Below are 11,536 nucleotides of genomic sequence, written 5' to 3'. Positions count from 1 at the left end.
CCCAGTTGCCTTAGGTTACAGACCCAAAATACCGAAAACTATCTCTTTTGGAGATGACTTGAGTATCAATCTTCACTTCCACTTATGCTTCATGCATCCCATCAGTGAACTTGCACTCCAAGTACTCTGTTTTCGAACTACTCAGCTTGAAACCTTTAGACTCCAGTGTTTGTCTTCAAACTTCCAACCTAACGTTAACTCCGCCTCGCGTCTCGTCAATCAGTACTATGTCATTAGCAATTAACATACACTATGACACCCCCCCTTGTATGTGTTTCATAAGAACATCCAACGCCACCACAAACAAAAACGGGCTGAGAGCCGATCCCTAATGTAAACCTATCTCCACTGAAAAATATTTTGAGTCTCCTCCCGTAGTCCTCACCCAAGTGTTAACTCCCTCGTGCTTGTCCTTAATCACCCTAATACACGCTAGTGTGACATAAAATTCTATAACATGGGTGTTTGAGTTATAATTTCAGTTTAAAGTTTTTGGGAAAGCATTAATTAATTCGATCAATTTAACAAGTTTCACCAAAGCTTTTAAAATTATTTTTTTGGAAACTTCCCCAAAATCAAAATCCAAAAGCTTCTGATACACGAAGATAGCCCTTCTCTCCAGCTCGTTTTCTCATTTTCATCTCTGAAAAAATAATAAGGAACACATTTTGCCTACATATATCCGAACATAGATATGTACATCTGTTCTCCATTCAGCTGTATCGATTAATCGATAAACTGGAAATTTGCAAAAGATCCAAATCCATAAAACTCTCTCTTCATCTAGGTATACAGATATACAACCCTAGCTTCTAAATCAAATTACAACAAAACAGAAAACGAAAACCCTAGAATGTAATCGCTGTATATAATTGCAGTTTTGTTGATTAAATAGCTGCTGACTGTACTAATATTGTACAATTTTGGGTTAATTTGGGAAATTGTTGTATAAGATGGTTTGAATCTAGTTTATGATTTGATAGTGGTTGCAAAATATTGGTTGTGTTTGCGCTTTGGGAGCAGAGGCGGATACAGGATTTGAAGTTTATGAGTTCGGGATGCCAACTGAACTGGAACTGATCATTTGAGTTACTGCGTTCAAAATTTAATATCTCTACATATTTAGTAGATTTCTTTAACACATAATCAGGACAGAGTTTGAGCCAGAGCTATTGGGTTCAGCTGAACCCTTAGCTTTAATTGTTCATCAGAATGAGCTCGGGGATTGATGATGGAAGCTCCACTAATTGCGCATCAGAAGCTCGAAAGTAATGCTTGATCTTCTTATTCAGTTTTATAACTTGAATTACTGCTTATGTCCTGTGTTGTCTTAGACTTAATTTGTCTTAAAGTTTTATATGAATGCTAGATATAATGATTCAGGCATTCAAGAATATCATATTCGAGAGAGTTTCTGTTGTCGATAAGTCAACTGGGGATTTGCGAGAAGTTGCCAAGTGAATTTGATCAGTCGATCCTGAGGTATGCATTTCAGTTTTCCTTAATTGTATTGCAGTTGCTTGGAATACGAGCAGTAAAGTGATGTTTTAGTTTCCCAAATTGTATAGGGATTGCTCGCTTAACATGCTCTAGTGTCTTTTTGGATATTGTTGTGCATATTGATAAGTTGCATTTTCTCAATTTAAATAGTGAATTTGTGGACACTTCACATAGCATACAAGACCGCCAAAGAGTACCTGGCAGCTTGCCTTTGCAAGGGTTTAGACGTACTGACTATAGTTCATCCCCACCTACTCGTGGGGATTCCAGTAGTTATTCACGAGGCAATTTTGGAAGATGGGAAAGCCGTTCCTCTGGGCGGAGTGATCGAGATAACGAGTCACAATCTGATCGGGATTCAGGTTCAGATCAGATTCTTCTATCTATTGCTTTTATGTGTGTGATAAGCCTTTTTCATTATACTTGATTGCTTTAGAACTGCAGCTGTAGTTGTACTGTATGTATGTATGTATGTATGTATGTATGTATGTATTATGTATGTTTATTTTTTTTTTTTGAGATTTAGTGTACTGTATGCATTACTATCTGCTGTAAGATTCATGTTGGTTGCATGGCCCTCTCGGTCCAAGATTGTGCAATTGATGCTGTCAAAACCCAACCTAAAGGCTATTCAGTGACTAACAGTATCCCTAACCAAGGCATGCTATAGTTGTTCCTCTTAGTTTAGATTGCTCATTTGGTTGATAGCAAGCATTATGCCCATTATGCACCAGCAGGAGATCAGCTTATCTGCTTTATTTAGAAAAAGGAAAAAAGAGGGAAATTTATGGGAAATTATAGGATCATGTTCACTTTGGTATTGGACCATAATCTCTCATGCAGCTTATTCATGAGCAACCACCTCCACCCCCTCCCCAAAAGGAAGTATGGGGGGAAAAAGAGATAGGAAGCTCTCATCCATACAGTTATCCTCTTTCTTTTGATACTGTGTATATTGAAGTCATGGAAAATCTAACTCTGATGATAGCATTATATGCCTCCGTATCTGCATGAAGGAAGAAGGAAAGACGGAAGAACTAACAATAGAGAGTTGAGGGGATATATCATGGGGCTTATTTGAATGCATTCAACAACTTTCTACATTCAAATGTGTATTTTATGATAAAGTTGATTTACTGTATTTGTTTCCGTACATTTGGAAACATTTGGAGAACACAAAATTGTGTGTGATTAAACAGATGGCAAAAGGTTCAGATGTTCTGGCAGTGAAGTATGGAGGTTGAATTACTGGTGCTGTCCTGGCGCTATTATTATTTATGAGCTGCCAGATTGCCTTCAGCTTCTTCTAATGTTCACGGAAGTAACTTCCTTGGAGAAGGTTGCTATAACAAATGTGAGAAAAGGAGAATGAACAGGGCTCATATTTGAAGCCTGATTTATTGGAAAACCTTGAGGTTAGAATGCCATGCCATATGGGCATATAGTTGTCTAAATTTTCCCAAAGGTACTCTTTACTGACTAAGAAACTTCATATGGTTACCAGAAAATTTAAAGCTGATTGAAACATGGTCCTAGATTTGGCAAGGCTTCCTAAAATTTTCATTGCTGATGCGAAGGTGTGACTGTAAGATGTGTTCCTTGTAAATATCTCCCCTTTTAAATATGCTTATTTATCGTCTGTATGGTCATATGTGATTTTGAATTGACTTTCTTTTTACCTTAGATCCGAACTCTTAGAATTTCTTGTCTTTGGTGCTTTCTTCTTGCAAACTATATTGATGCGCTCTGACGGGTGCAAAATGTTGTGGTCTTTGTCAAATTCAATAACCTGCTTCTTAAGTTTTTGAACTAGTCATTTTGTTAATCTGCACCAATTGTAGTTGGATGTTGAATTCTAAATAGACACAGGTGCAAACCCTGGCCATGATAGGTTTCTATAACAATGATGAATGTTTTGGTTAATTATCGAAAGATAAACCTTTCATATTTGCAAAGTGGGTTAACTTCCTTCTGAGTACACTACGTACTATTATGTTCATATTTTATGGATCACATAAATGTGGTCATTCAGGATAACTGTGTGAGGTTAGATAATTGGAGGGGTCATCCATTAGGATCATCATGCTTTATATTATTTTCTCATTTTACAACTGGGCACTCAGGAATCAGGATAGCTCCGTTGGACGTAATTAGAGGGAATAATGATAGAATTAGGAGTATCATGATATGACTTACTTTTACATTTTTTTCTACAGTTGTTTTCATGGCTGCTGGCTAAGTGCCTTTCACATGGTTGTTTCTTTGCGTATTATATATCTAGTCCATTTGTGATAATCATAGTTGGAGGGACTGTTTGCCAAGGGTCTTGAATCTCGATCTCCGTTTAAATTCAATCTCCGTTTAAATTCAATCTCCAAAACACGAATTGGAATCCAGGTTCTACTCATTGTTAGGTTCATTATTCATTAGGTAAGAAAAGCCTTGAGTGCCATTTGAAGGTTCTTTTCTGCTCCACTTCTTGTGCTTCACATGATTTGCTGGCTTAATTGCAGAAATAGTTCCCCTCTTGCATCATAGGCAATAAAGTGTTTTTCTGCTGTGTAATATATTTTTTGATAACTGTGGTGTACGGGCCAGCTTGCGCGCACCTCAACTAATTCCACGGGATACATGCTACCTCCTACTAACAATAGGTACCAGGTAATTCTATCCACCAAGGCTGGGATAGATGGGAAGAAATCACCTAGTGTTTTTTTGTCTTCACTAGGAATTTCTACTGTGTAATACCTTGTTCTTGTGTATCACGTATTCTCCAATTTCTTAGTTGATTTTGTGTGCATGTGCATGTGACATTGAAGTAGTTTGTTTCTTCATAGAATTTAGTAAATATTTTTTGCCACAGATTCTGGTTGGCGATCTGGCAATCAAGCCCAGCACACTCGGCAGAGTTCTGAGCATGATGGGCTTCTTGGAAGTGGTTCATTTCCAAGGCCGTCAGCATATGCATCTGGAATATCTGCACCTAAGGTCCGAGCAAGCAATAACTATCAATCTAACAAGAGCAATGAGCCATATCATCCTCCTCGCCCTTATAAGGTGAATTTGAGTTGATCACTGCTTTCCAATGTTCTGGCGTGCTTCATGATTTGTCCTCTTATTTCAGCGAAACTTTATATAAATTTTACTCTTGCAATATCTTCAGGCGGGACCTCACTCTCGAAGAGACACTGATGCTTTCAATGACGAGACTTTTGGTTCAGTTGAGTGTACGAGTGAGGATAGAGTGGAAGAGGAAAGAAGGAGAAGAGGTATTACTTATTAAGATCATGCATTTCTATTATGGTGCTATATCCCATGTTAGCATCTGCAATTCTTATGAGCTTGTGGGGGATAGTATTTTGATTGAATTTCTTTCAGCTTCCTTTGAGTTAATTAGGAAAGAACAGCAGAAAGCTCTTCAAGAAAAGCAGAAGTCAAAACTGGAGAAGCATAAAACCGAGGACATTTCAGTACTGCTGGAAGAGAATAAGGAGGATAGAGCGTTTTTGGACAAAAATAGTGAAGCAGATGGGATGACCACCCAACCTTTCGCAAACAGTGATCTGGGAAAATCTTCTTTTCCTTCACAGAATCCACCAGCTAGACCACGTGTACCCCCTGGCTTTAAAACCACTGTTTTGGATAAGAACTCTGGCTCAAATTTGAGCCATTCACGTGTGACAGAGGTATTCACTTGTACTTAGTTTTCTCCAATAGAACATACTTATGCTTGATCCTTTTCTCATAAAAAAAGAAAAGAAAAGAAAATGAGGCTTCAAGGAAATGAGCAAAAGGGACAACAACGAGAGTTGATTATTCATTTTATCTTGTGCTTGCTTCGTCGCATTTTAGTTCTTTGTCTATTACTATTACTCCCTCTATCTTAGTTTATATGACTATGTTTGACGGGACATGGAGTTTAAGAAGCAGATGAAGACTTTTGACCTATAAGCCAAATATATGCAAAGTACCAAAATTACCTTATCACCAACAATTAAATGAGATGGTAAGAATTCCACATGTTCCTTCATCTGTCACTCTCCTAATAAAAAATCTTTAGATCAAGTGGATCTCAACAAGTCATATCATTAAGGGTAAAATGATGATGTTAGGATTAAATAGTTTCCAAATACAACAAAGTGTCAATGTTAAAATGGAAAACAGGAAGGATATACTAAAGTTTAATGCTTCCTCCTTCAACATCCTCCCAAGGATCTCTTTTTGCTTCTATTTTGAATTTCTTAACAATGAGGAAGTCTTGTAATTATTTGCTGCACGAGCTATGAAATACTTAATTACTATAACTAAACCGGCTCAAAATTTTGCAGTGCTAAACGTGAGTGAAGTGGTTTGCTCTTCTCTGTTACTTCTTTTCTACTTTTAATCTTGACTCAAATTAGGGGAGATGTAAGTATACCATAATTCTTGGTCATTTTATCTGTCTTTAAAATTTTTGGCACGTCAATGGATCTCTCAGCAAAGCAGTTGAGCTTAAATGGAGCGAAATGGTTAGTCATGATTCATATAGCTGATCCCAACTAGTTTTGGGTTGAGGCATAGTAGTAGTAGTTGTTTATAGATCTCTAAGAGCTGCAATCTCTTCCTGCAATTTCAGGCTGTATCGGTAGCCAGGTGAAAGGAATACAGTTAAGCATCCTAAGTTTCCTTAGGAATACTGGTTATTAAAAAAAAAAAAAAAAAAAGTAAGTTTCTTTGGGGATACTTTGAATTTTCATAATTCCAGTGTTTCCTCCTTGGGATAGGTGGTATGTAGTCAAACACTTCAAAAGAAAAGCTTATGTGAAGAGTGATACATTGACTGGCTGAGAATTCATTCTCTATTTTATCTAAAAGATAACCTAAGGAAACTGAAAAGTAGGAGAAACGAACAGTAATTGCAACAACTCTAGTCTGTTGGTTGCATGGTGTACGGTTTTCACTTGCACTTACGTAACTGGACTCAACTATGCAAAAGCTACTAATGCTGAAAACAAGAAACCCCTAAAACTTTTTGATGTCATCACATCAAATTTTCCATCCCGCCTTCTTTGAAAGCAGCTGGATAACAACTTTGTCATATGTGTTCTTGTTGTCCGTTACTTGTTTTTAGATGCAGGGTAGTGCAAGGTGGAAAGTAGATGGAAAAAGAAAATGGGTGTTGGAGTAAGCGTTCTCTAGCTTTTGGTATTCTCAGCTCTCAAGTATCTTTTTAACAGCTTGATCCTGGAGAAGAGGAGCAAGGGGGTGGGTGGCAATGTAGACATTCCAGTACTGTTGTTGTGCTAAGATCTATTGGAACTGAATGCCGTGGATTCTATTAAAGGCTGTGCCAGAATTTCGACCACATCCTCAAATGGAATATTGCATCACTTATTATTTAAAATCAAAAGTTTGATATATTCTGCTTTAACTCCCTCTCAACATGTGCACCATCTGAAAAGTAATCTGTTGCCCTGCATCTGCCCCATTCTTTATGAAGTAATCCAAATTTTGAGTCCCTGCTCGATGATATTTTAGGTCGATGAGTATTTGAGAATCTTAATAAAGTTGAGCAATTCGTGAAGAGACAGCAATAGCTGTATGGTTTTATTTAAATTACTCAGTTGCTTGTTAATCGAATTTTGAGTTTGAGTTAACATGTGCTGACATCTTAGTCCATCCTTGTGTATCTGCTGGTGTTATCTATTGATTGCCCGGTCTGTATGTCTTCTGTTTAGGTTGGACAACCTGACACTGAAGAAAGCCCATTGGAAGCCAAAGCCTATGCTGCCCCGAATGGTGTTCTTCAGAGTGTAGAGAGACAGAGCTTGCAGGAAATTAGTTCAAGTTATAAACATGCATCAACTCTGAAGAAGAATGACCAAATTGCTAATCTTTCAGCAAAATCAGATATTTCTGATGGGATACTTGGCATGGAAGATCGTTTAAATCGGATTACCAGTCATTTAGAGTTCCACGAAGCCTTGGATGAGCCTGAAATTATTGAAAACAGTACTCAGCCTTCGGGTAGCAAGTTTGTTGAGTCTAGCCCCAACCCTTCAACGTCAATCTTGGATAAGATATTTGGAGGTGTTGTAGCAATTAATGTTGGTGACTCTGAGGCTCCAATTGTGGTAATAGTTTTGCACACTTTATCAGCTTCAGTACTGTCTAAGTTTTAATTTCATTACTCTTAAACAATCCTATCAATCCCACCGCCCTGCCCTTTTGCGGTCCTCCTCTTCAAATTGCTATACACTTATTAGGTGGTTAAAAGCTCTTAGGTTGAGGTCATCCTTCGTTTAGGGTAAAACTTATGTGCTTTCTGGACTATTGTTGTCATCCTGATTCCTGAGGGGTGATTGCATTTCATTCAGTCCACAGCTAAGATTGCAACAGTATCGTTAAAACAGTGAGAGGAAGCATGGTTTCTTTCATCATCATGCCTGTTTTTTGCAGAAATTCTTGCCATCTGTTGTTGTTTCTTTTTCTTTCCACTGTTGGAGTTTTCATCAATATTCTTGACTTCATTTAGCAGTAAATACACACTGCACTTGTGGCTTCCCTACTAGTTGTTTATTTTCTTCGTTTGACTTTATCCCCAGAATGACAATATTAAACTGAATGACATGTTGGGCTCCAAGGCTATAGAATCTTCGAAGTTCGCTCAGTGGTTTATGGAAGAAGGTATCCTTCCTTTTATGTTTTTTTGTTTTTTGCTTTTTAGTCATTTTTTCTATCGAAGTTCTACAAATTCTTTTTTAACCTGTCTTATACCATTTAATATCGTTGTAGATAGGAAGGCTCCGGAAGATTCCTCGTTAAGTAGGCCAAACAATTTGCTTGCCTTAATTGTTGGCGGCGATAAAACCAGATCACAAGCTTTTGATGGAAATGTTTCAGAATGCTTTCCATCTGAAAATTTCAATCAGAGTACTGAGCCTACAAGTAAGGTCACATTGCATATGCCTTCTGCACCACTTGGGGTATCTGAGCCTATGTATGAGTCTAGTAAAAGGGAGGCAGCCCCGTCGATCTTTACTTGTGAGGACCTTGAGCATAAAATGCTGTCAGAGTTTGGTGAAAAGAGGTCTAATCTGCATCCTACTTCACAAGGTTGCGGTACTAATTGCTTAGACACTGAAGAACAACCCGTAATTGTGGACAGCCATGCATCTCAACACCTCCTTTCATTATTACAGAAGGGGCCAGATCATACAAATATGACAGGGAAGGGCAGTACTGGCACTGAAGCCAGGAATGGACATGTTGAGTTTACCGTGCATGACCGGTCTAAGGAGGAAGATACCAGGGATTCTCAAGCTTCAGGAAAGGCAGTTACACTTGAAACCCTTTTTGGAACTGCTTTTATGAAGGAGCTGCAATCTGTACAAGCTCCAGTTTCAGTTCAGAGGAGCTCAGTTGGTTCTGCACTAATTGATGGTTTGGAGACACGCAAGTCATCCTTGTCTGGTTTTGATGACGGCCTTTTTTCTTCCATAAGTGATGGTATTGGACCAAAAGGAGGCGGTAAGGATAACAGGCTCTTGCAGTTGAATCACAGAGGTCAAACCAAGCTGGATGAGCCTCAAACCTGGTCGGGATATGAAAATTCTCAGTATGTAGTTAAATCAAGGCACCCGAGTGAAATGTTTTCCAAGAGTGAGGCTGTTGAATATCACCTGCCTGCAGAAAACTTAATTAGTGCTCGTGATCATTTGAGTCCCCAGGTCTCAATGGTTATGCCTGCAGGAATTTTGAGTAAAGGAGACTTGGCAACTGGTAGTGGCGCTGGCGGTGATGGAAGGTCTTTGATGAATGAAGGTCTGCCCTTCTCACGTGTTTCCTACGATCAGATGGAGTCTGAAATGCCATTGCACCATATTCGTGCTCAACCATCTACTTCGCAATTTCATCCCTTGCAGATGAGTCAAGGGAAGCCATTATTTCATCCTATGGATTCTGGTCCTGCTCATTTAAATCCTCAGATTTTCAATGGTCCAGAAAGCATGGCTCTGCATGAAGCTCCTGGTCGTCAGTTTGCTGGAAATATGATGCGACCTCCATTTCACCACCCTAATGGTGGACTGACAGGGTTTGGTCTCCCTGTTCACCATCCTATGCTGCAGCAGATGCAAATGGCTGGAAATAGCCCTCCTCGTCTGCTACATGACCGTCTAAGGGGTGCACAGGTTCCTTCACATCTCAGTAATCAAGGAGCTAGCATTATGCAGGAAGTTAACAGAATTCAAGCATTCCCTTTTGCGCCACACCAAGTCAACATTAGTGGCCAAACTGTGCAAATGCCAGGTAAAAGCCCGAATGTGTTGTCTCTGCAGGTGTCTGTGTGATGATATGTTACTGATTACACCTCAAAGTGTTGCTCTTTTTTGATCTTGCTGAATTTAATGCATAAATTTCATCTCTACTAAGTCTTCTACTTTTTCCTTAGTTTTGCCGATGTAAGATTGCACTTGCATCGACTGTACCTCAAAATGAAGTTTCCCTTTGCTGATCTTGCTGATTTTAAAGCACAGATTTCATCTCTACTATTGTCTCTATTTGTTCCTTAGTTTTGCTGTCCTGATAATGTAAGAAAGACATATTTATTTATACTCTTTCCTGACCCTCATTGATGCAGCGATTCTGCTGTTCTAAATTTGAGTGTATTGTTACTGTGACCATGCACGTAATAATGAAACTACATTTTATAATTACAATGGGATGCTGGGATTCATCTTTCTATGACTACGTCCTGTGAAATTTTGAGTGATATCAAGTCGAAATGAGGATTAAACATGAGCGGATGTTGTATATTCTGTTATCAGCTTTAGCTTTTCCTCTTAATTGTGTAGGTTAGTAAATTTATTTACCTGAAAGCAAGAAGGCGAACTTTATATTCCCTTTTTTGCTTGTGAATTTGGCCTTTGAGGCTTGAGCTAGTGAAGTATGCTCTTCCCCACCCCAGTACCCTTCTTGATGGTACGTCTTGAGATTTTTCTGCTGTTGATTGTTAAAAACCCTGAGAAACTAGTAAAAATTAGTAATGACGTGCTTATCATTTATTCTAAATAGGCCTTTGTACTCTTCTTCCTTTTATCGGTGTATACACTGATACTCTTCTGGTTGAGGATGCATCCTCTGCTGATGTTTAACTAGCTGGGTGAGTTTATGCATTAAAATTCTTATTTGTTTCACTCCAGCTCCAGATATCAACACCAGAAACATTCACCCCGAGGCCATGCAAAGGCTTGTTGAGAGGCAACTTGGGGCTTCTAAGCAGATCCACCCTTTTGCCGCTGGCAATGTCCAGGGGATGCACGGCCACGAGCTTGACATGGGTTTGCGATATAGATAGTTGATCATGGAAACTCCTGTTCATTGCAGCGTTCTGCAACTGGGTACAGTGGTGTTTTTTTTGTTTTTAATTGGTGATAACTGAGAATCCACTGTTTACAGCTTCGAAACTCGTTGGATAATGGGTCGGCTCCCCTACCCCTTCTCCACTTAAATTCCATAACTTTTTTTCCCAACAAGGATCGGACCTGTGAGGTGTGCCTGCCACACATCCCGTGATGTACTACCTATACCACTGCACCAACGCCCTTGGGCGCAACTGGGTACCATGTTCGCCTTTCACTTTTTTTTGGTTGAGGGCTTGGTATAAACTCCTGGGAAGTGGTGTAATTTTAGATTTTATTTTCTTTTACTTGGTATGTTTCTCATCTTGGCAACAGGTTAATAGTGGACGAGAAAGGGGCTCTGTATCAACGTTTCTGATTCTTGTGCATGCATGGTTGTGCGAATTCTCACCAGTTAATGGGGGACCTGTTCACCTTACAGATCCTGTGTATAACGCGAATTGGACTATCCTTATTTCTGATATCGTACCAACTGTTATTCCAAAATAAATATGCAAGGGCCTGCAAGAGTTTATCTAGCTTTCAGTAACTGGATGTCATTTCATTTGACCAAAGTAATATTCTTCTAAGATGCGCTGCTCAAAACAAATTCTTGTTGAACTTCAGCATTCAACCATTTCAAGTTTAGGTTTGAT

General features: G+C 39.0%; 1 protein-coding gene across 2 annotated transcripts; it reads left to right on the top strand.

Moving 5' to 3' along the window:
• Positions 1-485: 485 nt before the first annotated feature.
• LOC107829230 (uncharacterized) lies at positions 486-11,250 on the top strand. 2 transcript variants are annotated; one of them, XM_075245312.1, is made up of 10 exons: positions 486-1,268; positions 1,384-1,482; positions 1,651-1,862; positions 4,364-4,557; positions 4,664-4,769; positions 4,879-5,186; positions 7,218-7,613; positions 8,085-8,166; positions 8,275-9,789; positions 10,683-11,250. In XM_075245312.1, the coding sequence occupies exons 1-10, from the start codon at positions 1,213-1,215 to the stop codon at positions 10,835-10,837; spliced, it is 3,123 nt and encodes a 1,040-aa protein (XP_075101413.1). In that variant the 5' UTR covers positions 486-1,212; the 3' UTR covers positions 10,838-11,250. The 2 variants fall into 2 exon arrangements, with proteins under 2 accessions (XP_075101413.1, XP_016512192.1); XM_016656706.2 differs by lacking the exons at positions 486-1,268; positions 1,384-1,482; positions 1,651-1,862 and adding exons at positions 2,796-2,915; positions 3,005-3,085.
• Positions 11,251-11,536: the final 286 nt, after the last annotated feature.

The sequence above is a fragment of the Nicotiana tabacum genome, chromosome 23, assembly GCF_000715075.1.
Source record: "Nicotiana tabacum cultivar K326 chromosome 23, ASM71507v2, whole genome shotgun sequence".
In the NCBI taxonomy this organism is placed as follows: domain Eukaryota; kingdom Viridiplantae; phylum Streptophyta; class Magnoliopsida; order Solanales; family Solanaceae; genus Nicotiana; species Nicotiana tabacum.
The sequence above is the reverse complement of the archived record's forward strand: the minus strand, read 5'-3'. Positions and strand labels throughout refer to the sequence as shown.

Excerpts from the sequence above, each read along its gene's own strand:
- LOC107829230 (XM_075245312.1), top strand. The coding sequence starts at position 1,213 with ATGAGCTCGGGGATTGATGATGGAAGCTCCACTAATTGCGCATCAGAA. Across the intron at positions 1,269-1,383 it reads TGCGCATCAGAAGCTCGAAA|GCATTCAAGAATATCATATT; the intron begins GTAATGCTTGAT and ends ATAATGATTCAG. Across the intron at positions 1,483-1,650 it reads TTTGATCAGTCGATCCTGAG|TGAATTTGTGGACACTTCAC; the intron begins GTATGCATTTCA and ends CAATTTAAATAG.